A 27,340-nucleotide genomic window follows, 5' to 3' on the forward strand; every position below is an offset into this window, starting at 1 on the left:
TTTATCAACATTGAATTTCGTCTGCCATTATGTTGCCCACTCACCCAGGTTTGTGAGACCTTTTTGTAACTCTTCGCAGTCTGCCTGGGACTTAACTATCTTGAGTAGTTTTGTATCATCTGCAAATTTTGCCACCTCACTGTTTACCCCTTTTTCCAGATCGTTTATGAATATGTTGAATAGGACTGGGCCCAGTACAGAAAAAAAAAATCAGTTATAAGGCCTTGGAAGATGAAACTCCATATGTTTATCCTTAATACGATGGTTCTGGTAGTAATGGGAGCAGCAGGAAACACAGGTGTTTAAGATATGCTCTAGGTGTGTTAAACTTGTTAACCTCCAAGGGAGTCCCAAATACTAATTGCTCCACTTTTCCTTTAAACTGGGGTAAACCCACACTCCAAAACACAGCTCACAACTGCCTTCATTTTTAATAGCTGTATGGCCAGGCTAGGGTAGGGATCTCACACGCAGTACTCAGTTCTGAGCTGAGCAGACCCAACCTCCTCCCACAGTGGAACATTGCATGCTGGGATGTGGGTTCTGCACAGGTCAAATCTGTATTCAAGATAAAGGCAACCATGGCCTGAACTGGACTTGTGGGCCGCACTTTGGCAGCCCCTGTGCTGCCAGGTATAAAATCGTATTACTGCCTCATCGGTGGATTTGAGGAATCCTATTCAGAAACGAAAAGATCTAAGGACACTTCAAGTCCTGCCTTTTGTGTTTGCTACTTAGCTGTCTTGTTGGGAGTGGATTTAGTTCTGTCTCAGTAAAAAAGCATTTTATAGAAGCATTTTGATATTTTAGGTGCCAAACATTTCTCATGAACTATTTGGCTACTCCACTAGCTCTGAAATGTGGGTGGAAGATGCAGCCAGCCAGGTTTTCAGTCATCCTTTTCCAAAAACCCTTCCAGGCAACCCAGTGATGGCAGCACACTGTGCTGCATGATGGAGAACTAGTGTGCTCTGCAATAACTTTAGGTGCCACTTCCACTGAGCAGCATTTAGTACCTCCACACCGCTGCACGGTCCGCAAAGGATATACCACGTTGTGAGGTGCAGATCCCAGAGGGCCTGCTAGCCAGTGGAGGTGGGAGGGAGCTGCTGTCTGAATAGATGAAATGTGTTAACCCCTGTAATTGCTGGCAGGTTCATAGAGCTCTCAGGGGTCAAAGCCTTTGTGAAACGTACCAGGATGCCATTCCTAGTGAGGTGAAACAGGCCCTTCAGACGCTTCCCGTCAGCCCTTTACGCACTTGCTAAGGGAATGAAGGGGCCAGCTGACTGACCGCTGCTCAGGAGGCACTGGAAGAGGCTCCCCATCCTGTCTCCATGTCTCTGCTCTCGTCTTGCCCTTTCCTGGTGCTGAAGAGTGAGCTCTGTCTGATCCGTTTTTCCATTAGTCTTGTAAACAACAGCTGCTTTCCGAATGTTCAGCCTTAGGAAAACTAGACCTCAGAACAGTGTCCTCTGCTAAACAGAATGTGCTTGATTGCAGAGAGCAGTAATGGTCTAGTATTCCTCTTCAGTAAAACCCCAGCGGGAAATGTGCTCTCGTGGGGCTTGTCTACATGGCCACTTTACAGTGCGGCAACTTTCTCACTCAGGGGTGTGAAACCCCCCCCCCCCCCCCCGAGTGCTCCCAAGTTTCAGCGCTGTAAAGTGTCAGTGTAGACAGTGCACCAGTGCTGGGAGCTATTCCCCTCGTGAAGGTGGGTTTTTATAGTGCTGGGAGAGCTCTCTGCCGCAACTACACAGCCATGTGAAAGCGCTGCCGCGGCAGTACTTTAACGTTGCTAGTGAAGACATGCCCTTAATCTTCCTAGCCCCTCAGCTCCAGGTCTTGTTGAGGCTGGTCTTTGCTTCATTGTTAGTTTGAGGTATAACTCAAACTATGCCTCTAACCCAGGGGTCTCAAACTCAAATGACCATGAGGACTAGTACATTGGCCTGAGGGCCGCATTACTGACACCTCCCTCCCGCCGCCCTCGGCCCCACCCCCACTCCACCCCTTCCATGAGGCACCGCCCCTGCCCGGCCTCTTCCTACCCCTTCCCTTCCCCGAAATCCCCACCCCAACTCTGCCCCCTCCCTGCCCCCAGGGGGTGCATGGCGGGGGCTCAGGGCAGGGAGTTGGGGTGTGGGGTGCAGGAGGGGTGAGGGGTGTGGCAGGGGTGCAGGGTGCAGCAGGGGGCTCAGGGCAGTGGGTCGGTGTGCAAGAGGAGTGCGGGGTGCGGCAGGGGGTGCAGGGTGCGGCAGGGGGTCGGGGTGCAGGGTGCGGCAGGGGGTCGGGGTGCAGGGTGCGGCAGGGGGTCGGGGTGCAGGGTGCGGCAGGGGGTCGGGGTGCAGGGTGCGGCGGGGGTCGGGGTGCAGGGTGCGGCGGGGGTCGGGGTGCAAGAGGGGTGCGGCATAGGGCTTGGGTTGGGATGCAGGAGGAGTGCGGGGTGAGGCAGGGGGTTCAGGTCGGCGTGCGGCAGGGGGTTTGGCTGCAGGAGAGGTTCGGGGGGCAGGATCTGGCCCAGCGCGTACTGGGAAGAGGCTGGAATGTGGGGAAGGGGGGCGGAGGGGCTGTGTTGCTGTTGCTTCAGGCACTGCCCCAGCAGCTCCCATTGGCCGCGGTTCCCCGTTCCCGGCCAATGGGAGCTGCTGGGGGCGCTGCCTGAAGCAACAGCAACACACACCCCTCTGCCCTCCCCCCTATTCCCCACGTTCCAGTCTCTTCCCAGAGCGGCGCAGGGCAGGCGGGCAGGGAGCCTGCCGTGCCCCTGGTGCAGGTCCAGCCGGAGCCGCTCTAGGTAAACACTGGGGGAGGGCGGGGGGGCTGCGAGGGACTTGTGAGCCGCGTGTTTGAGACCCCTGCTCTAACCCATCTCCCGTCCATCCACAAACACATCTCTAGCTTGTATTAAGTGGTGCTTTAAGCTTTAGCTAGCTGACCCATCCCAAGGTGAAGATGTGTGCTGAAGTTTGTGTTGCTGATCCTTGAGTTACTAAAGTGATCGGGATGCAGTAGTTTGTTACTCCCAGGGGCTAATCTAATCACACTATGTAGCTGGAGTGTTTTGCAGAGTGGTCACTTTCACTCTGCCCTCACTCCGGTGGGCTAGCTTGTTAGGACACTTGCGTTAAGTGTTGCAGTGAAGGCACATCCCTAGAATGTCTTACTTTCAAATGAAGGAGCTGTTGGTGCAATGGAAGACTGTACGCTTAATCAGAAAGTCAGTACAAAGCTGACAGCCGTTGTGCAAGCTTCCAGTGCAGCCTTAGCGTTTGCATTTCTGACCCAAAAGGATTCTGCTCCTTCAGGGAAGGGTCTGCAAATGACAGCCTTGTAGAAGAGCTGATCTGCACCTGTCTGATTCGTTCTACAATTAGACCGGTGAGTGGGTGAGGATGGAGAAGGAGGCTAATTAATCTGCATTTCCATCTTTGACGCTTAGAGAACAATTTTATAGGGTGAAACCTCACTGTCCTCTTCCTCTGTCTCCAGGTCTCCAGTATAAAGAATGAGGATATAAAGGTTCGTCAAGACAATGTAACCAAGTTACTGACTGATGTCCAGATGATGAAAGGAAAGCAAGAGAGCATGGATTCCAAACTGATAGCGATGAAACAGTACGTATATGGGGAGGGCAGGAGATGGGGAATAATGTGCTTAATCTGACTTCCCTCTGAAAGTATTGTGTTCAAGACCTCCTCTGGGCCGAGTCTAACTGCTTTGCATTGCTCTCTGCTCGCTTATATTTGCCACAATCCCAGTGGTCTCAGGAGTGTAACCTGTGCTTTAAGAGGCTCTCTCTCCAGGGAAAGGAGGAGCTGGGGTTTGGGAGAGCTTCTGAACACCACTAAATCCTCTGAAAGACCTTGGTATCATAGTGACCAACCCTGCAATCCTAGACCGAGTAAGACTGTACTAATTTCCCTCTGGAATCCAGAGTGGCATTAGATGTCAGCTGGAGGGGCAGCTAAGAACAGAGTGATGTCTCCCTCCTAGATGGTGTCGCAACCAGACGTCTGATTCTCTGCGTGGGGCTGGGTTCTGTCTCTTGATTCTCTTCCATCAAAATGTGAATGTTCTGTTCTCCATGTTCTTACACCAAGCCCATCACCTTGGTGTTCAAGTGATGGAATAATTCCTACCCCTTTGTGCTAAAATTGCTGTCTTCGAGCCCATATTACATGCACAATTTAAATCTCCATTTTGTTGCCAGCAACCCAATACTTTTCCTTTTGGTTGGGAGCATAGGGCATGTGATCTTGTCTAGTCACCATTAACGCTCTTTGGTGAGTCAACCTTTGGGGATCATCACAGAGCACTGTTGATCACCCCTTTACTGAGACCAAGCCTGTCTCCCGTCCCACACAGATCAGATCAGAATTCAGAGGTCTGTGACCTATGCACATTGTGGTCTGAAATCCATGCAGCAGCAGCTGGTTTTCCTGCCCCATAGCAGGATTTGTTTTAAAGTTAGGCACCCAATTTCCATTCATTTTAATGGGAAATGGACATTCCGATCCCTTAGGAAGATTTGTAGATCTCAGCTGGGTGGAATAAGTCATCTCCCACATGAAATTTGCCTCAAGATGAGTGATAGCAAATGTCCAAGGTTTTTGCCTTTGTTTTGAAGAACCTTCCACCAGCGTTCCTAAGTGACCTGCTGTGGCTTACGAACTGGGGAGGATGCTGTCAAGTGCAGCTCTACCCTTCAGCTCACTGGCTGAACAGAGCAGACCGGCTGGATGGGTACCTGGAAGTGTGCGTGCCTGATGGGGAGTACATCTTCCACACTGCCTTCTGAGAGCTCCCTTCTCCTGGATTTCACTGGTACCCCTTGTACTTACAGCTCACTTCTGCAGTGCTGGTCACATGCATGGGAGTGGGAGAGAACCTGCTTTGTCTCCTGGTTCGAGGTGATTCTCTTGATCTTTTTTGCCTGCCCCTGGGTCACAGTGCCCAGCCCCTGCTGTATGAAATGCAGTTCTCTTCAGGCTCTTCGTTGCCGGTGAGGAAGAAAAGTAGTTCTTCCTCTCCTCTCCAATAAGCAACGGTATCGTGTAAAATACCCCTGCATGAGGAGGAGTATATCTGGTCTTCCTATGCTCTGGTACGTGGGGGAGCAATTGTTTCCTTTTGCCTTCAGGCAAACCAAGTGATTGGTCCAGCACCACTCTGAATGAAAAACTCTGTTCCACAGTAAGCGTTTAAGATGACCAAGAGTTACTTTGATACAGCATATTGCAGCAAGTTTGGAGCCTGCTGGGGAGGTTTTTGCTCATTAGAGAGGACGTCTTTGACATTCATCTAAAACATTCAAGTTCTAGCCGATGACTTGTCAGTAATGGAACCTGTGTTAAATCTGTTAGAGGATAAACCTGTGTTTCTGAGATGGGAGTTAATTTTTTATCCTGCTTTTCCTGGAAAATTAGTCAGTTGCCTAAAACGATCTCAGGCTGCTGCTTGCTCGGATGCAGACTGGGAGTTTTCAGCGTGGAAAAGAGACAACTAAGGGGGAATACGATAGAGGTCTATAAAATCATGAGTGGAGTTGAGAAAGTAAATAAGGAAGTGTTATTTACTCCTCATAACACACGAACTAGGAGTCACCAAGTGACATGAATGGGCAGCAGGTTTAAAACAAACAAAAGGAAGTATTTCTTCACACAGTCAACCTGTAGATCTCCTTGTCAGAGGATGTTGTGAATGCCAAGACCATAACAGGGTTCAGAAAAGAACTAGATAAGCTCCTGGAGGATGGGCCGGGATGGTGTCCCTAGCCTCTGTTTGCCAGAAGCTGGGAATGAGTGATGGGATGGATCACTTGATGATTCTGTTTATTCCCTGGGGGGCACCTGGGAAGACAGGAGACTGGGCTAGATGGACCTTTCGTCTGACCCAGTCTGGCCGTTCTTATGTTTCTGGCAGCTCTAGACCCAGCTGCTCTGTGTCACTTGGCCCAAGTAGAAGGCACTGTCCTTCCAGCACCCCTGCTGCCCAGTTGATTCCTTTTTACTCTATACGTAGGGAATAAAGAGCTTAAGAGAGCTTGCAGCAGCCAACCTGGATCCCATTGGTCAGTCTTAGTCCTTCATTGCTCCTAAGATGTATTTCTGTCACTCCTGTTTATTCGTATGCATACACACAGCCACTGACGACGTGCTGGTATGACAGCAACAGAAACTTAAGAAACCTGAAGAAGAGCCCAGTGTAAGCTCAAAAGCTGGTCTCTCTCACCGACAGAAGCGGGTCCAGTAAAAGATATCGCCTCTTCCACCTTTTCTTAGCAATAGAAACTGGCATCTTGCTTCTTTAGAAAAGCAGCAGCCCCAATGCCATCTCTTTGGCGGATGACAGCTACTGTCCAACAGGTAACATGTCTGTACAGTGTCTAATGTAACGGGCCCCAGTCAGATTGGGGAGTTGTAGGTGCTGCTGTAAGTATAAGTAACTCTTCCCTGGGGGCCAAAAAGGCACATCTAATTTGCATAAGAGTAATTTGCTGCAGAGTTCATCTTTACTAGATAGTAACAGGCCAGAGAGACTAGAGATCCCAAGTGGAATTGTAGATCTCTGTAGTCTGTACTGATACTACCCCAGTACCCTGTGGGAATAGACTGAACATCAGTGACTGTGAACTGAGTGCCTGTGTAAGCCACTAGATGGAGTGCATACAGCAGTGCTCTGGAGAGGAGATGGGTTCAGAGCAGCATTGTTTCCCCTGCAAATGGGAAGAGAATTATTGACCCAGAAATACAAAATGTATGTTGTACTTAGTGTAATAAACTAGCAAGGCGCCTCTCAGAGAACTAAGTTTCAAACAAGCACTTAGGCGTTCAGTAGAGAAATGGTACAATTGCTTTGGCAGGCCGTGCTCCCTGTGGAGGAGCATGGTCCATGGCATTCAGATGAAGGCTGGCTATAGGCCACTTCTCCATGACAAGGGACTTTTGTGATGACTCTTCCAACCACCTTACCCCTGTCCAACTTCTAGATCTTCCCAGCCTCCTGCAGGTTCCCTGTCTGATAAATACAGCTGCTTGCCTCTGCTCTTACCTCCCTCTATAGCACCTACTCATCCTTATCCTTGGATTGCCACCCTTTCGTTCTGTCTCCAGCTTCCCTTTCCTTAGCAGGGTTCTGAAGACCATAATCTCCTCTTGCCTGTCTACACATCCCTCCCAGAGCATACTTCATGTTAACCTCGGCCCTGTGGCTGCTGATCTGCATTTGGCCTCTGAACCCAGCTCTGTTCTCATCCTACCTGGCATCCGTGTAGCTTTTGCTATTCTTGATCTCTCTGTTTTAATATTTTCTCCAGTCCCCTCCCCTGGTTTGAACCCTAACTCTTACCGCTCCTTTTTCATTCAGGTGGTGACGTTACATCTTATCTTCTCTGCTGTGGGATCTCTCCAGCCTCTGTCCTTGCTCTCCTTTTCCCTCTGTCTCTGAGATGTCTATTGCAAGCGTCACTTCTAAAACTTCATATAGAGCTTATGTATATTTTAAGATCTTTCAGTTCCAACTACTGTTCCCTTTAGTCACTACAGGGGCTGTTACAGACAACAGTCAGGTCTTTATTCAAGTGTTGGAATCCTGCCTTAGCAGGACCAGAGGATGAGCAGAGAATTGTATTGCTGTGTAGGAATAATGGGGTTTAGTCTTAGTATGCAAGTGTAAAATGTAGCTAAAATATGCAGCAGGCTGGCACCACTATGTAGCTGTGGGGTGAAGGAGACCAGCCACCCGAAGAAATGAGAGCTGAAAAGATAAATGAGCAGACCAGGCATGGACTTCTCGAGCAGTTTCCAGCATTCTGGGACATGCTGATAATGCCTCTAAATAGGCCTCCCCCATTATTATGTATGGGCCAGTCATCTCGGGGCTCCTATTGCAAAGCTTGTAGCCACCCCGGCTGCTTCGCTTGACAGATAAGATGACCAGACCAGTGATGGCTTCCTGTTGTGATGTTACAGAAATAATCTGGAAGAACGAGTGTACATGGGAGTGGGAGAGACCATGCCTTACTCTGCAACAGTTTGGCTCATTCTCGCTAAAGATGAGTGTGATGGGTGCCACCTGGAACTGGGGTACCAGTGAGCCCACCAGCCTGGGCTCCCTTGACACTGTATTGCTGTGACAAGCTCTCTACAGGCTCCAGCCTGCTCTGTCACCAGCACCCATACAGGCAGGGACACAACCAGCTGCAGTTACATGCAGATGCTGTGATCAGCCCTGTATGGGAAGGCTCCAGCTAGGGAACTTTCCAGCCCCTCAGACACCCCCCTCCCCCCGGAGTGTAAACCCAAAATTATACCGTCTTGCACTGCACAGGGAACTGTACACCGTCAGCTCATTAAATTGGCCCCCTCCCTAGATGATCCCAATAGTTCATGGTCCTTTCTGTGGAGAGAAATCTACAACTGCTTTCTACCGCAAGTTATGACCCCCACACCCACAGGTTTTAGACAAACCAAAAACAAGTTTATTAACTTTGTGATTTTTGTGACGATAAGGCATAGCAAACAGACTAAAGCAGATTACCTAGCAAATAAACAAAAACGCAAACTAAGCTTAATATACTACATAGATCAGATATGAATAACAGATCCCCACCCTAATTAAGGGATGATACCAGCAGGCTGCATGTTCTTGGGCAAGCTGCACTTGCTCACAGCTTGGAATCCCCAGGTGTTCCATTCACGGGCTAAAAATCCCTTTAGCCTGGGTCCAGCACTTCCCCCAGTTCAGTCTTTATTCCTCAGGTGTTTCCAGGAGTCTCTTTGGGTGGGGAGTCAGTGAAGAACCATGATGATGTCACTCCCCTGCCTTATGTAGCTTTTGCATATGGCGGAACCCTTTGTTTCAAAGCCTGGTTCCCAGACCAGTCTGTGGGGAAAATGCTGACATCCCAAGATGGAGATCAGCACCAGGTGACCTGGTCACATGTCCCTGTAGTGTCACAGCAGACATTACTGGGAGGCTGTTTGTAGGGTCCTCAGGAAGGCCCCAGGGTGGGAGATAAGCTTCTTCTAAAGCCTATTGTTTTCTCTAATGGCCCTTCCCCACCCAGCTTTTCAGAATGAAAGCATCTTGTTTAGTGGGCGTTCCCCAGGTGTAAACACATTTGGAATACCGATACATAGTCAATAGTCCTAACTTCAGATACAGAAATGATACATGCACACAAATAGGATAATCATATTCAGTAAATCATAATCTTTCCAATGATATCTCACATGACCCATCTTGCATAAAATACATCATAATTATGCCATAATCATATATATGTATATATAAAAAACACTATCTCTATGAAGAATATGGGGTGCAGAACACAATGAGGGTCTCTGTGCTCTTTTCATGTACTGATAGCATAGACTACTTTAGAGAGTTCGCAGGAAAAAAAAGATATTCCTGAACCCCAGTGGTGTGTGAGGAGGTATAGCCAGAATTCAAGAATCAGAGTAAAGAAGAAGTTATTGTGACCAAAAGGAAGACTGGTCAGTTTTGTGGGGAGAAGTTTCATGAAAAGTGCCCCAAAGTTCCACTGTAAAGAGAGTTCAGATTTGCTCCCTGAATTTCCCAGCAAAATTCTCTTCTTCCATGTCCCCATTGCTGGAAATAAATGTACATGACAGCCAGCCAGAGAGTGAATTGTGTGAATTCAGCCTGAGTTAATATCAGAGGCTCGTGAAACATGCTTCCTCTAAAACGTCTGTAAATCAGCTGCTTGGTCAAATGCCAGGTCATCTGCCTAAAGACCAAGAATGTAGGCCATATTTACAGGATCCTAGGAAGCAGTGATTCTGAAAGACTTCAGCTAATTATCCATGACCTTGAATGAGTTTCTAGTGCAACACTGGCCAGAAGGACTACTGGATATATAAACAGGGAGCTCAAGAGTAGGAGGGTGGTTTTACCTCTCTATTTGGCACTAGTGCGGCCATTACTGGAGTACCGTGTCCAGTTCTGGTGTCTGCTTCAAGAAAAGCAACAGAGGGTCCCACAGGACCCTCTGTTGCTTTTTACAGATTCAGACTAACACGGCTACCCCTCTGATACTTGCTTCAAGAAAGATGTTGAAAAATCGGGGAGTTCAGAGAAGAGACACCCAAGTGATGAAACTATTGTAAAACATGCCTCATAGTGAGATACTCAAGGAGGTCAGTCTAGTTAGCTTATCAAAGAGAAGGTGTGGCATGACATAATGAGCCTAAATATCTACGTATGGAAAAGTAATTTGATAGACAGCTCTTCAATTTGTACATAACAAGTTCCTGTAGCTGTAAGTTGAAGCTAGACAAACTAGAAATAAGGTGAAAATTTAACAGTGAGGGTAGTTAACCATTAGAACAATTCATCAAGGTCAGTAGTGGAGTCTCAATCATTGGAAACTTTAAAATCAAGATTGGATGTTTTTCTAAGGCCTGGGCTACACTGTGGGGGGGAGGGTTCGAACTAAGATATGCAACTTGTCAAAGTATCTTAGTTCGACTTACCTGACCATCCTCACAGCAGCGAGTCGACCGCCGCAGCTCCCCCGTCGACGCCGCTTACTCCTGGCGAGGTGGAGTACGTGCGTCGATTAGCGGATCGATTTATCGCATCCAGACGAGACGCGATAAATCGATCCCCGATACATCGAACACTACCTGCTGATCCGGCGGGTAGTATAGACGTACCCTAAGAGATGCTTTAGTTCAACCACGCCTGTTGGGGTTGAAGTAGGAGTTGATTCAAGGAAGTCTGATGGTCTGTAATATACAGGTCAGACTAGATGATCCCAATAGTTCATGGTCCTTTCTGACCTTAAAATCTCTGAATCCATAAAACAATCTCTGGTATGAAACTGGAGTTCCTAACACTCAGCATGACTTCCTGTCAACATTTCCCCCTCCCTTAAAGCTTACCTGTCCCTGCTTCTGACTGGATTTTAGGCAATGCAGTCCCGGTCCCCTCTTTGAAGTAAGAACATTAACAGCTTAGCAGGTCAGGATGCCCTCAGCCAGCAGGAATGGCAAGAGATGAGAATGTAAACAATGCTGCTTACCCATTTTGCTACACATTGGCCTCTAATCTGACTGAATCAGCTGTTCAGCCATGCACTAGTCAGCTATTCTGTAGCAGTTTCGGAGTCACTAGTGCAAAATTGGAATGATTTGTATAGAATTGTAACAAGACGAAGTTACCTAATGTTTTCCTGTCCAAAATGTTTAACAGCCATTATCTAAATCCTCAAACTCTGTGGGAAGTTGGCAAGTAGTATCCTCCTCCTACAGATCTGGAGAGAGGTGGTGACTCACTCTCAACAAAACGCTCAGGTCTCTGTTACGAAGATATTTCTGATGCAGTAAATAGAGTTCGGTCTGCCCAGTGCATGCTGGCAGAGCAGAGCCATTCCTAGGAATTTATGTAAAACTGAATGTGTTTGTATTTGTTGTAAAGCACCTTTTGCTGAAGTGTGGTAAGTGGCCTCTGTTGGACCACAAGCTTGAAGCCATGTTCTCAGAGCCTGGTATACTATTCTTCTTGCTTTGTGTATCTAAAGGTGTGGTTTGAGTTTTTTCACTCATGTAAAAATACCAGCTGCAATTTAAATCAGACCCTTTTGTTGACATTAAAGAGAGTTTATGGTCACAGCTTGTCTCCTGTTGAGAGTAAGATCGCTGTAGCATATTGAAAGTGCATGTGGCTTGGAGCCAGCAAAGAGAAGACTGTGGAGGTTTTATTGGGTTTCACTTAGACATCATCTCGGGCAAATCCAATATAATGCTCATTGTAACTATCTCTTTATTGCACCACTGTGAACAGACTTTCTCAAGTCTTCTCTCGTTGACTTGCTTAGCTCATGCAGTCTGCCTGAAAAATTGCAGAATGCAATTAAGCTCAAGTTCACCAGCATAATACTGCTCGTGACTGGATAATTTGCTGTTCGTCTTTACCATTGGCATCAGGGATAGAAAGTAGTAGACGTACTAAACTTTGGGGTATGAAAATATGTATCCGTCCTTGTCAGCAGCTCGTTCAGCAGGAATGGATAGTGCTCCACAGGGCTGAGAGTTTGCAGGCTAGGACATGACTTCCCTGGAGTACATCTGGTTCTCTGAGCTCAGCTTGTGGACTCTTAATGTCAGACAAGCAAATATACTGATGCGTCTTCCTCAGGAAGGGGGGGGGGGGTCCTATTGGGACTCTGAGGAATCAGAAATGCTTTGTGTGACACTGTCTGGAATGGCAGCATCCAGTAAGACAGGCTTTACTGCTCAGTCAGATTCTTGCCTTGTGGCTTGGGAGAGTTGAAGGCAGCATCACCTCAGGATTTTTCTCCTTAAGTTGCATTGCACAGAAAGATACGCAAAAAGAGCAGCTCGTCCTGGGGACCGTAAAGCATAAACGCTCCCTTGGCCTCTTTCTAAAGAAACAGAGACATTTTAATGGAGATGTCCTATCTCCTAGAACTGGAAGGGACCTTGATAGGTCATCGAGTCCAGCCCCCTGCCTTCACTAGCAGGACCAAGTACTGATTTTGCCCCAGATCCCTAAGTGGCCCCCTCAAGGATTGAACTCACAACCCTGGGTTTAGCAGGCCAAAGCTCAAACCACTGAGCTATCCCTCCCCCCCTGGCCCCCTGGCAGCAGCACGGATTTCCGTTGCTTTCATACTCTAGCTAGCTGCAGTGATCATTCGGAATTAAGGTTGCAAGAGCATCACTATAGTTAAGGTTGAGCTGTACTTTTACAGTAGAACCTCAGAGTTAGGAATACCAGTTACAAACTGACCAGTCAACCACACGCCTCATTTGGAACTGGAAGTACACAATCCGGCGGCAGCAGAGACACCCCCTCCTCCCACCCCTCCCCAAAAAGCAAATACAGTATCGCATTGCATTAAATGTAAACTACTAAAAAAATAAAGGGAAAGCAGCATTTTCCTTCAGTGTAGTAAAGTTTCAAAACTGCGGTAAGTCAATGTTCAGCTGTAAACATTTAAAAGAACCACCATGATGTTTCTTTTTCTTTAAACGTTTCAGAGTTACAACCTCCCTCCTGCTGTATTCTCAGTCCCATTATCAGGTGCTTAACTCATTGAAAATGACCCTTTAGGCTGAACACATGAAAAATTGAGGTCAACGTGGAATTTGTTTGGTGCACTTGAAGATTCAGACCCTCCTAGGTTACTGCAATGTATAAGGGGTTATTCATGACTAAGGCTCTGTCTACACTGCGTATCTTACATCGGCACAGGTGTGCCGCTGTAAGGTCTCCCTTATAGCCGCTTTCCTGCTGGCACCATAAAGCCATCCCCAATGAGTGGCTTTAGCTTTGTCAGCAGGAGAGAGTCTCCCACCAACAAAGCACTGTCCACACTGGCTTCTTCTGTCTGTAAAACTTTTGTCCATCAGGAGGGCACACCCCGACCAACAAAAGTGCAAAGTAGACATAGTCTAAAACTATAGCTGCTTTTTTGCAGGGCTTTGGAGCGGAGCCCGGAGCTGGAGCGCGGAGCCGCTCCGAAGCAGTGGAGCTGCAGTTTTTTGCCTGGAGCTGGAGCACAGCTCCAAAGCCCTGCTTTTTTGTGCTCTAACTCAGATGGTTCACCTTTAAAGTGTCAGATTTATCCTCATCAAGGACTAAATCCAGGACATCTCAAGAAATGTAGTATAGAAATAACGGTTTGAAACTGCCAGGCTGAGGTGGGCAGGTCCTATACGTGACACCGCAGTAATCGTTTGTCATCTTGGTGATTACACAGACCAGCAAAAACAGTCCATGGCTCTGAACAATTAATATTTCCAAGCAAAGATCAACCTGTTAACCCAGTGTTCTTATGGGAGCTCCTCAACTTCTGGGATTACCTACAGCCACATGCTTACCACTTGTGTAATTGCCCCCTCTCCTCTCAATTCTGTGTGTCTAGTTCAAGCTTTGATGACTGACTCGCCTCCCCTACTCACTCACCCGGCTTGTTTGTGCAGTGCATTGAACACCGCTCTGGTTCCTTGCTGCACCTCCTCTCGACAGCCTGTCGCGGTGTTTCCTTTGCTCTAACAGCCATGCATGGATCTGTACTAGCGAGTTATTTCAGCGTCTGACCTGTGCTTAAAATAGAAATTTGTGTTCACTTTGATAGCTTTCCATAGAAAATCACAGGAATCTGCTGGGGGAAAAGGGCACACGGTTTAACTAGGGCTGGCAAGCAATTAAAAAAAATTAATAGTGTGATTTAAAAAATTAATCAGGATTAATCGCACTGTTACTAGAATACCATTTATTTAAATATTTCTACATTTTCAAATATATTGATTTCAATTACCACACAGACTACAAAGTGTACAGTGCTTACTTCATATTTATTACAAATATTTGCACAGTAAAAAACAAAATTTTCAATTAATCTAATGCAAATAATGTAGTGCAATCTCTTTATCGTAAATGTGCAATTTACAAATGTAGATTTTTTTGTTACATAACTGCTCTCAAAAAAACAAAATGTAAAACTTTAGAGCTTACATGTCCACTCAGTCCTATTTCTTGTTCAGCCAATCACTCAGACAAACAAGTGTGTTCACATTTGCAGGAGCTAATGCTCCCTGCTTCTTGTTTACAATGTCACCTGAAAGTGACAACAGGTGTTTTGTTATCGCCAGTGTCACAAGATATTCACGTGCCAGATGCGCTAAACATTCATATGTCTCTTCATGCTTAAACCATCCTTCCAGAGGACAAGCGTCCATGCCAATGACACATTCTGCTCAATAATGATCCAAAGCAGTACAGACTGACGCATGTTCATTTTCATCGTCTGAGTCAGATGCCACCAGCAGAAGGTTGATTTTCTTTTTTGTTGATTCAGTTCTGTAGGTTCCGCATCAGAGTGTGCTGGGTCATCATTCGAGATTGCTATGGCAGAATGGGGGTAAAACAGAGCAGGAAACATACAATTCTTCCTCAAGGGATTCAGTCACAAATTGAATTAACGCATTTTTTTTAACGAGTGTCATCAGCATGGAAGCATGTTCTCTGGAATGGTGGCTGAAGCATGAAGGGGCATACGAATCTTTAGCGCATTTGGCACATAAATACCTTGCAATGCCAGCTACAACAGTGCCATGCATAGGCGCCGGCTTCCCCTCTGCCCGCTGGATGCTTGATTTTCCCCCACCCCGCCTCTTCCTGCCCCTGCACCGCCCTTGCCCCATCCCCATTCCACCCCCTCCCCAAAGTCCCCACCCCACCTTTTCCCACCCCAGCCCCCATTCCACCCCCTGTCCCCGAAGTCCCCACCCCAGCCCTGCCTCTTCTCCACCTCCTCCCCTGAATGCACCGCGTCCCCCCTTCTCCCCCTCCCTCCCAGAAAGTCCTAAGCACCGCCAAACAGCCGGTAGGCCGGGGGGGGGGGGGGGTGAGAAGTGCTGGGAGGTAGGTGGAGGAGCGGGGACGCAGTGCACTCATGGGGGGGAGGGGGGGAGCTTGGCTGCCGGTGGGTGCAGAGCACCCAATAATTTTTCCCTGTGGGTGCTCCATCCCCAGAGCACCCACAGAGTCGGTGCCTATGGTGCCATGCAAACGCCTGTTCTCACTTTCAGGTGACATTGTAAATAAGAAGTGGGCAGCTTTATGTCCCGTAAATGTAAACAAACCTGTTTGTCTTCGTGATTGGCTGAACAAGAAGCAGGACTGAGTGGACTTGTAGGCTCTAAAGGTTTACATTGTTCTGGGTTTTTTTGTAACAAAAAAAAATCTACATTTGTAAGTTGCACTTTCAGAATAAAGAGATTGCACTACAGTACTTGTATGAGGTGAACTGAAAAATACTATTTCTTTTGTTTTTACAGTGCAAATACTTATAATCAAAAATCCGATACAGTGAGCACTGTACACTTTGTATTCTATGTTGTGATTGAAATCAATATATTTGAAAATGTAGAAAAACATCCAAAAATATTTTAATACATTTCAATTGGTATTCTCGTATTTAACATGGCGATTTAAAAGTGTGATAATCGCAATTAATTTGTTTTTGAGTTAATCACGTGAGTTAACTGCGATTAATTGACAGCCTAGTTTTACCCCTATCCAGTTGGCTGGGTTGTTATCTTCTTGAGGTATTTCAAACAAGGCTAATGAGTGACCAATACGTAAACTAAAATTAGACAAAGTGCCTAGTGTTGAATTGCTCCAGTTTCTATTGGCCTCCATTCCGCCTTCCTCTGTTTTTGTTTCTCCGGGATCCTTCGTTCCAGTTTTAGTAGGTTCTGCAAGCCAAAATCTATCTTCTGGGATCTTTAGGCTGGAACTGTTTTGGTTCTACATTGAGGAGCTGAAATTAAAAAGCTGTTGGCTCTTTCACAGCGCCACACACAGCCTGGGGTTGAAGTGTTCCTCATCTGAAAATAATGTTCCTTCCTGGCTCCAGACCAGCTAGTGTCTCAAGGAACAAACAATTCTGTAACTTGGGAGTGTATGTAGGAGTTATCAGCAGGCCTGGAAAGAAAGTGGCTGTAAAGAAGGGATCGTTAGTTTGTAACTTCTTACCCTGGCCACAAAGTCATGCACTGGAAGACCTTTCCACTTGTACACAAGCTCCCGCTGTAGACTAGGGTGACGTAGAATTGGCATCTGGTCAGCAGCTGTTTTGGAAAAGAAGATACTGAAATGGTTTCACATTAATGCTACAACCCTGACAAACAAAGTTTGATTGTGGATTTAGTAGGAGCAGCGTGGCGAAGCAAACCCAGCAGACTTGAGTTAGGAATGGAGAAATCCTCCCTGGATTTTGTGATTGTTCATGCTGACAGGTTCCTTTGCTGGGAGGAAGGGGAAGGGCCAGATTCCCTCTCCTAGGCATGGCCCATGCTCAGACGGTAGCCCCCACGCTCTCTCTCCAGCTTGCTGTACTAAGTGCTACTACCCTTGTGCAAAACACAAAGCAGGAAGGTGAGGCAGAGAAGTTGTCACTTCCTAGTGATTCATTGGCTCTGCTTTTGTCCAGTGGGAGCTGAAGTGTATCCGAAAGTTTAATTTTAAACAGATTGTTGAAAGCAATGGGCTAGCCATGGTGTCTGCACCTGTTTTTATCGGCTTCTCCCTCTGTCCTTCTGGGACTGCATTTGCTTTGGCTTGGCGCGTGAAGCTTTGCCATGGAACGCTGAGAGCACTTCCTGCTGACCAGACTCTGTTTACAAGGCCCGCCGCTTTTACAAGGCCCCAGTTGCTAACAGAATTTAAAAGTTAAAATTTCTCTTGATAAAAATAAATCTACCCAGACACCAGAACTTGGCCTTTGCTGTATGATTCCTCTTCACCAGAATTCGTTTACCATATGCAAAACCCCCAGTAAATCATACCAAATAATTTTGACCCGTGTAACTTCCTTTATCATTTCAGGGTTCCAAAAGCAACATACTATATATTAGTATTTGACATGGACCTAAGGGGATAGAGTTTGCATTAGAACATTTGTTGAAAAGATTGAATCCATCAGTGTTAGGTGAGAGAAAAGCTGAGCTAGGACATAATGAAGCCAACTAGGTGATATCCAAGCTTTTAGTCAGTCGGCTAAGAAACCCAAGTTAATGGAAGCCTTCCACTTTCTGGCACTAGGCTGCTTGAAATCTTTTGGGGGTTGAGTAGCTGAACAACTTTCCTAGCTCTAAATTTAAAATGAGGGTAAAAGGTAGAACTTTGCAACCTTGTTTTCTCTCTACCACTCCTGAATAGTTGTTAGAGCAACAATTGTTCTCTGAATACAGTAACTCCTCGCTTAACATTGTAGTTCTGTTCCTGAAAAATGCGACTTTAAGCAAAACGATGTTAAGCGAATCCAGTTTGCCCCATAAGAATTAATGTAAATGAGAGGGTTAGGTTCCAGGGGAATTTTTTTCACCAGACAAAAGACTATTTTGTGTGTGTGTGTGTGTGTATATGTGTGTGTGTGTGTGTGTGTATATATACACACACATACACACACTATAAGTTTTAAACAAACAATTGAATACTGTACACAGCAATGATGATTGTGAAGCTGGGTTGAGGTGGTGAAGTCAGAGGGTAGAAGAGGGTGGGATATTTCCAGGGAATGCCTTACTGCTAAATGATGAACTAGCACTCGGCTGAGCCCTCAAGGGTTAACACTTCGTTAATGTAGCCTCACACTCTACAAGGCAGCATGAATGGAGGGAGGGGAGACAGACACACACACCATGTGTGTGTGGGGGAGAGAGATGCGCATTTCCCCTTTAAGTACGCTGACCCCACTCTATGTACACTGCCTTTTTAAGTAGATCAGCAAGTTGAGACAGCAGCTGCTGCCAGCAAGCGCCCTCCTGCCTGAGCCCTGTCGTATCCCTCCCTCCCCCCACTGTATGGAGATGGGGTAAGCAGGGGGCAAAAGCAGAAGGGAGGGGGACACCCTGAAATTACCTCCCCTCCTCTCTGCCCCAAAAGGCGTCTGTTAGCTAGTGGGGAGAGGAAGGCCGAGGATAACAGTGATGTGATCGTGCCAGTATTCAATTAAGGCATGGGCACATCTTGGTGTATTTCCCTTCCTGTATATGTGTAAAAGAAAATCTCCAAGGAAAAGAGGAATGAGCGTGAATGCTGACTCACTGTGGGTCTCACGGGAGTAGTGAGTGTTTTCATGGGTCATTGTACAGCACTTTTTGTCACGGTATCAGAGTGCTTCTCGTGAATGGAAGCTGCTTTTGGCATGTTAGAAATGTCAGAGTGGAAACCCTGGAGCAGATCAGGACTTTCTGGGCCATTTCATTAAAAATCCAACCTTCTGTAGTGAAAGTAGGGCCAATTTTCAAGAAGTATCTACTTTTCTCCCCTTCTGCTCCCTGTTTTGTGCCCCAAGGATCGAGAGAGCAATTTTCAACAAGGAATTCCACTGCCCCAAAGCATAGACCTGGGACTCATGCAAACCTCTTCCACATGCTGCTGCACAAAGAGAATATAATCAATACGTGGTAGCTAGATTGCTGTAGGTCCAAGCAATGCTAACTTTAGGGGTGCCAGTATTGTAGTAATGCCAAGTACAAGCCAAGCACTGCTCTGGGGGAATAATGGCAAAGATGGGCCCTCACCTCAGCTCCTTGAGTGGGGTTTCCCAAGGCACTAACGAGGAAGCTGACCAAAGAGGGCTCTATGTTTCCCGAATACACTTTTGATAACTTTTATTCACTCTTGGTAATTGAACAGATGCAAGTAGCTTCAGGAAGCAACCCATATTCCTCCTTGCCTGCCGCCCGCCCCGCTAGAAACTGGGACAGTAGCCCGTGAAAGCCAGTTCTCTGTTACAGAACATGAACCCCTCATGAGTTAAACCAAACACATTGGATGCTTCCTCTGCTGCCTGCAGGCAACTCTGGAGTGAGGCATTGCTGTCTACAAGTCAATTAATCCTATTCCAGCTTTTGCTGTCTACAACCAGGGTGGCCAGAGTGCAGTCTTTTGCTTATAATGCAGAGGTGGGGCCTACGGGGACTGAAGCGGCCTGCATTATCTGTCATGAGCCAGCCGCCTGCCTGCTTGGATCAGGTAGAGAATTAAATGCAGGCGCCTCTAGTCTCCACAGGCCTCCCCTTCATACTACAGCAGAGTAGTTTTAATCTGCCAGTCAAATGGAGCTCTTAACTCCTGCCCACTGCAAATATCTTGCAGCTGGTCATAATCCATTCAAGTGATGTTCCTGTGAGTCTGTATTGCCCAGCTCCGGCCCACTGCTGCATCTGTGGAGAGAGCTGGCTGTTTTCCGTTTCACCTTCAGTTTCCAAATTGCTTTTATTTAACAGATGTGACAGTGCAACGAAGGAGTTAAATCGGTATGTGTGCACAGCTACGGTCTGGAAATGAGACGTCACCGTCAAGGCCCTGGTTTCTGGAAGGGGCACAGTAAATCTCGAAGCACAGGGATCTCTTGGTTTCATTAGGTAGCAGAAGGTCCCCATGCTGAAAAGGACTGCAAGAGCGAGTGTTTGAGCGTACTTGTGTGGATGAAGCTGTCTTTCTTGCCTACCAGCTGCATTCCATTAGCAGGGATTCCATCCTCCATTTCCTCGTATGCTGTGGTGATCTGAGGAAAACAGCATTACTTCTGGCTTCAGCCTTTCCAGAGCCCCTTTTTGCAGGTTGTGCATGAAGAGAGGGCCATCTGTTATCACAAGATATCCCCCAGCCCTGGCTGGTGCGGAGAGGTGGAGGTGATGGGTGTTATATTGCCCAGGCTGTTCCCCCTTCCCTCCCCTCATCCTTTCTAGGTTTCATTGGCAACCAGATTAAAGCCTGCCTAATGCAGGTACGCTATCAACATTGTTAGTCGAACAGCTGCCATTTCAGAAAGTGGGCAGCTAAAGTTTTGTCTGTGAACGGGAGAAGGGGTTCCCTCAGATAGCACTAAGTCCAGTTTTATGCACGTGCATGGGTAACTTCTCTTCCCAGGAGCTGGGTGGGAGGAGATCTGCATGCACGGAAGCTGCTCACCTGTCAGGTTTGCATGGAGGCAGAAAAAAGGGATTTGGTTTCCTCCCCCAGTCGCTGTGGTGCACAGTGTGGTTCTTGTGTAGTCTTAATTGCAGGCTGGTGTTCGTATGTGCTGTCTTAACTGCTCCAGTCGTCTTTGGCTGAACTCTGGCTAGTCTAGCCTGATGCGAAGACTGTGGTCCATGCTTTCATGACCTCTAAATTAGACAACTGTAATGTGTTGTTTTATGGCCTCCCTGTGCGAGTGCTGCATAGGGTCCAGCTGTTCCAGCGGCCGGGGCCAAGACATTAATTGTCTTGCCGTGGCCTCTGCATGTCAGTCCAGTCTTGAGGGAGCTGCGCTGGCTCAGAGTCAAACGTCAGCTAGATTTTAAAATTGCTTTGATGGCGTCTAACACTGTGTATAATGCGGGATCTGTGTGTTGCTTTTTATGAGCTTAGTCACTGCTTGAGATCATCTGAAATCCGTTTTATTGGCTGTTCCAAACTACGGGTTAAAGACCCGTGCAGTACTTGTTTTTAGAGTGTGGTGATCTGAACCTGAAATTATTTACCAACGGTGGGCTGATACTGATGTTAACATAACCCAACTGGCATCTTTTTACAGTGGCTTGGAGCATGAGCACTTTTCTCTCCTTTTGTACAACTTCTTCCTTTGCACTGGAAGTTCTTGATCGTGTGTGTGTGTGTGTGTGTGTGTGTGTGTGTGTGTGACAGACGCACTTCCGGATCTGGAGTGAGCTGTATTGGGTGCGGGGTGTAAGCTACCTCCAAGCCGCCCTCTTGTACTGAAGTTCATCCCATTTCCCTCGTTCCATTCACTGATTCACTTTTCAGACTGTTCTGGAGCAGGGGCTGACCTGAATGTTCAGCGGTGACTCACTTTGTTCTCAGGATTGTGGTCCTAGATCATACCTTGGGCTTTCCTCCTGGTCTGGCTGGAATGATCAGAGCTGCAAACTTGTTCGCTTGTGGAGAGTACTTCATGTTGCTCTGCTGCATCCTTCTGCTCAGGTCAGGAACAGCCATGAGTGGGTGTAGCCAGGTACCATATCCAGCCCTCTTTAGTCACCTCTGATCCTCCCTACACCTTCTAAGAAACCAACTCCAATTTCATTTGAATGCAGTCCTCCAGATCTGAAATGCTGTCCACCAGCGTGCTGAATGTAACCTGCTGATCCATTAGAACGACCTAAGGAACCTGCTATTCCTGATCACTAGAATGGACTGCTTTAGATGCTGATTGTAATTACACCTGCTGTACCGCTGACTGACCCCTTATGCCTTGTTAGCAGGCCCACAGGACATCATGCTGCCAAAGCCTCTGACATTATAGTGAAAAGGAGGCTACCGTACAACACGGTTCTTCACATTCAGTTCTCGGGCCGTTGCTTTTATATAAACCAGCTTTCATAAACGAGGCACTCCGTGGTTCAGTCAGTGTAGCGGGAGGCTGAAGGCTCAAAGCTCGTGTAGGCAGAGCAGTGGTAATCTTCCCTCGGTGCCAGGACTGGTATAGAACGGCACAGTCAGTTGCTGATTTTCCATTGGAACGGCAGGAATTCTGGCTTCAGCCATTGGTGCCTGGGCCCCCCTGTTACTGATCAATGAGTGGCAATCTTGAGCAGTGTCCTGTTCGGATGAACGCTGCCCTCGAACGGTCACTCATTTGCTTAGTTGAATCATAGTGTGTCCATGCAAACCCACAGTCAAAACTCAAGTTACTGGGCTCAGAATGGGTAAGGAGGTGACATTTAATGGCCTGTGTTATACAGGAAATCAGACTAGATCTCATAGTCTCTTCTGGGTTTAAATTCTATGAATCAAAGATGGAGGCCAGAAGGAGATGGGAAGGTCATTGAGTCTGAATGCCTGCAGAACCAGGGAACTGGCTCAAACAGAGATTTGTACTGGAACCGGAACTCAGCCGGAACCATAATTTTGTCCTACCTACGGAACTGGAAGTGAGCTGAAAAAAACATGAGTTTCCAGTTAAAATAAAGGTTCAGCATTTTTTAAGCTCAATATTTTAAACTACTGTGGTCTTATTTTCCTCATAAAACGAGACAACACACTAACAAGTAAGCACCTGATTGTTCTCAGGCCTGCCCCAGTATAATGCGAATAGAAGGGAGGTTGGCCCCCAAGAGTAGGGCAGGAGAGGGGAAGCTTCGCAGCTGCCTACACACCACATGAGGCAGCAGGGGGGCCCAGAGGCAGATGAACCATTTCTGAGACCCACTGGGGAGAAGATGGAATGCTCCCTGGTCTCAGAAGTTAACAACTCTTTGACCTGCAAGAGACAGATAATAGCTCCACAATCTTGCTCCCTATTCAACAGACCTCTGCACCCATCCCCAACTCCTGGGCAGCTCCTCCCTCCAGTTGCCCCACGTGAGGCAGGGCTAGTGCGCCAAATTCAAATGTATCCTTTCACTTGGTTCAATATGACAAGGCACATACTAGAAGATGGTATTGTAGTACTCTCAGACAAATTGTTCATAAAAATAATTGTTTGTTTTACAACACAAATACTAGGAAAACTCATGTAAAGTTAGTTAAATGGTCAAAAATAAAAAATTTCAATTGAGGGTTTGTTCTTTTATTGAATTTACTTCCACTAAGATGGAAATTTGATTTGAATTGGCTCGACCCACTAACCCAACGGGTTTTGTTTTGTTTTGTTTGTTTTTGGTGGCTTAATAGTATTGTATGCTGGGCCCGAACACACTCGAACACACTGAGTGTAACTGAACCAGAACCAAGCCACAATAAATACTGGTTCTGTTCCCTGTGCCCTACCACAGGCCCAAGAACTTCAGCCATAACTTTTTTGCATCAAGCCCATAACTTCCGATTGAGTAACACAATCTATTAAAGAGAGATCAGTCTTGATTTAAAGACTTGGAGTGATAGAGAATACACCAGGTCACTAGGGTTATGCCTACGCTTAAACTGCTACAGCTAAATACATGTGGCAAGTTAAAATTCGTGCTGTAACACTTCAATGCTGACACTACTTACCCCAACAGGAGGGGGTTTCCCATATACTTGCAGATGTAGAGCGCTGGGAGTTAAACCAGCCTTCAGAGACCGCAGCAGGGAAAACGCTGCCCTGTGTTTACACTGTCAGCTGCAAATGCACTGGCATGGCCACATTAGCAGCTCTTGCAACGCCACAAAGAGCAGTGCATTGTGGTAGCTATCCCAGCATGCAAGTGGCTGCAGCATGCTTTCCAAATGGGGGTGGAGTGTGACAGGGAGTGTGTTTGTGTGTATGTGTGGGGAGAGGGAGTGGGTTTTTTGGGGACAGAGTGAGTTAGCATGCTGTCTTGTAAGTTCAGATAGCAGCGGACTCCCCTTCCCGCCACCTCTCTCTCTCACACACACTCAGCAAGCAGCATTCCACAGTAATGGTTGCTTTGTCCCGGAGCAGATAAGCAACCGGCTGTCAGAAACGGAGCTTTGAAAGGGCATAGCCGTATTCCGGCAGCCGATTCCAAAATAATGACAAGAGTGGCCACTTGACTTCTGGGCGTTATGGGACGTTTCCAGAGGTCAATCACAGCGCAGTAATGCAACACCTCATTCACACTGACACTCGGGCATTTCAGCCGGAGTGCAGCAAGCGTTCCGTTTCTCATGGAGGTGGATTACCAGGAGCGCTCCGGCTGCAGAGTCCAGGCGCTCTACGTGCCTTGCCAGTGTGGACACATCAGGAGTTAGAGCATCCGGGGCTGCTTTAATGCGCTCTAACTTGCAAGTGTAGCCAAGCCCTCTGCTATGCTGATGTCAGTTCCCAATGTAGACCAGCCCTAGGGTGAGTTGTTCCAGTGGTTAATTGAAACCTCATTGTTAACTGACAATGTGAACTATAGCTATAAAAGCTTACCTTAGTGTTAAGCTAAACGGGTTCATTAAGAACAGAACCTTTCCTCTTATATTAAAATAGATGAAAAGAAAATCCATAGTCTTTCTACTATGTAACAGGATGCGGGGGAGGGATAGCTCAGTGGTTTGAGCATTGGTCTGCTAAACCCAGGGTTGTGAGTTCAATCCTTGAGGGGGCCACTTAGGGATCTGGGGCAAAATCAGTACTTGGTCCTGCTAGTGAAGGCAGGGGGCTGGACTCGATGACCTTTCAAGGTCCCTTCCAGTTCTAGGAGATAGGATATCTCCATTAATTACCTGAAGATTCTGGATACACACATCTTAAAGATGAATCAATTCAGCATCACTACACTCGCTCTGAGGAGACTGTTCAGCAGAGAAAACAAATTTAGCTTCTCTCACAGGGCCAGAAACCCTTTCACACTGAAAAGAGCCATTAATTTAATCAGCCCTGGAGAACTACAAGCTTTCACTTTTTGTAGCTCCACTAGGGCTGCTGCCTCAAGGGGGCGAGACAAGGGTTTCACCAGAGCTTGCAGGTGCGTAGAAGTAATAAGGAGGAGAGAGTTACACCACTCTCGGAATTCCTCCTAGAACCAACGTCCTCCTGGACAATTTGTAGAACATAAGAATGGCCAGACTGGATCAGAGCAAAGGTCCATCTAGCCCAGTATCCTGTCTGCCGACAATGGCCAATGCCAGGTGCCCCAGAGGGAATGAACAGAACAGGGAATCATCAAGTGATCCATCCCCTGTCGCCCATTCCCAGCTTCTGGCAAACAGAGGCTAGAGACACCATCCCTGCCCAGCCTGGCTAATAGCCGTTAATGGACCTATCCTCTATGAACTTATCTAGTTCAGCCCATGGTTCTTCCAATGGATCTTGCCACACTGGTCTGAGCAAAAACTTCGTTTTCTCTCTGGAACAGATTGTTTTAGCTTTCTCCCAAAAATCCTTCCTGTACTCCCTCATTGAATTAATAGCTAGTGTCTGGCTTTCTTTCATCATATGATAAGTAACATAGGTTACTGTTAATATCTCTGAGAATTCTAACTTGCCACATGTTGTCAGTGAGTGAGTGGTATAAAATGCTTATGAGGGGAAGAGGGCTTTTTATCTGTCCCAAGTAGTAGTTGATTGCTTAAGCTTCCACTATTTCATTTCCAAGGAGGTTAGGTAATGACTGAGTTGAATATAACAATTTCCTTTAATTCCCTCATGTAGCCTACACTTTCCCTGTATTACAGGATTGTGATCTTTAGAGAGAGGTCTCTGCACCCACCCACTGGCACATGCGCACTGTCACTCCGTTCTCCCATGCTGTAATCTTCAGATATTGCTCCTATAAAGGGCTTGCTTTGGCAACAGCAGTGTGAAAGTTGACCTATAAAAATGTGCTTGTTTTATTTATGCTATAACGAAGGCCTAACTCACTGCTTTAACAAAAATGAATACTGCTTGCTTTTTGTGTTAGAAGCTTAGGTCTCAGGTACAATTTTTCAAAAGCGCCTAAGTGATTTAGGAGTCTGTGTAGCTGTTTATGTGCAAAAATGCTACCCCTTGTTTCCCATGGAACATTCTGTGGGTGACTGGAGAACTTGTAGTTTTAGAGGGCTGAAGAAGTGAAACCTTAATGAAAAAGGGGAGGGATTTGTATTTAGACCATTGAATATGTTTAAATACACCTCTACCCCGATATATCGCGGTCCTCAGGAGCCAAAAAATCTCACCATGTTATAGGTGAGGCCGCGTTATATCAGGGTAGGGAGAGGAACCGCTCCCCACCCCAGCTCACCTCTGCTCTGCCTCCACCTCCGCCTCCTCCCTGAGCGTGCTCCACTTCTCCCCCCTCTCCCCCCCCAGCCAATCAGCTGTTTGGTGCGGCAAGCCTGGGAGGGAGGAGAAGCGGAGCTGCGGCGCGCTCGTGGGAGGAGGCGGAACGGAGGTGAGCTGGGGCGAGGGGCCCCGGGGAGGGCCGCAGCAAGTAACGGGCAGGCGCAGAGGAACTGCTTGCAGTAACACGAATTCGGATATAACGAGGTAAAGAAGCCACGTCCCCCGGAGTGCTGCTTTACCGCGTTATATCGGGGTAGAGGTGTACCTGTTTCACAAACACACTTACATGAAAACCTCTCTTTGTTAACCTTCTAATAGACAATCTGATTTATACAGGAAGTCCATCATCACAAAAAGAAAACAAGACTTGCCTCGTATTTCTGAATGGAGAAAACCAACCAGCACAAATGTTGGGGTTTGCTGGGGACGGAAGGGCGGGCTTTTCAGGCCTTTACACATCATAGACAATTAAGGACACAACCTTATTTTTTCTACCTGTACAGGTTACTAATAGTGAAGATAAGTTTCCAGCTGGAGATAACACTCATCTGTTATCCCTTTTGCCACTGAACAGCGAATCTACCCTCTAGGTGACTAAGCAAGGTCTCTTACACATTGATGTGGAAGGTTGTATTAATGTTCTAGTAAATCTTTATATTAGGATAGCACCCAGGACTGGGCCCCTGAATAAACAGAAAAAAGGAGAGAACATGAAGCTGTCCACTTACTGCTTAAAACGTGAAGTCTCCTTGAAATTCAGACTTTCCATCATTCCCCCCCACACACACACCCGTTGACTGCAGCTGTGCAGGAAAGGATGCTGAATTGACGTGGATGAGAGCGGGCATTGATCTCAGTGAGGCGGGGTGAGATTGCATGAGGCAGCTGGAGCTGCAGGCAGCTCATGGCTCTCAGGGTGAGCACATAGGCCAGACCATTTAGCTGTGATCCTAAGAAAATAATACAGAAGCAAGGGCTGGTGTTTTCTGGTGGGAGAGCCATGTCCCCTTTCTTGTAAGCTCCTGTATTTTCATTTCCCCCTTCCCCCCTCTTGATGGGTGCTTATTTCTGTGCTTGGTTCATTGACGTTTTAGTGGGTGTTTGTTTACCATTCACTTAAAGCAG

At 47.0% G+C, this 27,340-nt stretch overlaps 1 protein-coding gene across 4 annotated transcripts in view; it reads left to right on the forward strand.

Moving 5' to 3' along the window:
* Nucleotides 1-27,340, forward strand: part of HSF1 (heat shock transcription factor 1) — a 104,529-nt gene that overhangs the window by 39,208 nt on the left and 37,981 nt on the right. For all 4 annotated transcript variants that reach the window (XR_008443850.1, XM_054018490.1, XM_054018489.1 and 1 more), the window contains exon 4: nt 3,496-3,620. Coding sequence is in view for 3 of the 4 variants with exons in the window: in XM_054018490.1 (XP_053874465.1) it covers nt 3,496-3,620 (125 nt within the window). In the remaining variant the exon portion in view is untranslated. The remainder of the gene's footprint in view (nt 1-3,495; nt 3,621-27,340) is intronic.

The sequence above is a fragment of the Malaclemys terrapin genome, chromosome 2, assembly GCF_027887155.1.
Source record: "Malaclemys terrapin pileata isolate rMalTer1 chromosome 2, rMalTer1.hap1, whole genome shotgun sequence".
In the NCBI taxonomy this organism is placed as follows: Eukaryota; Metazoa; Chordata; order Testudines; family Emydidae; genus Malaclemys; species Malaclemys terrapin.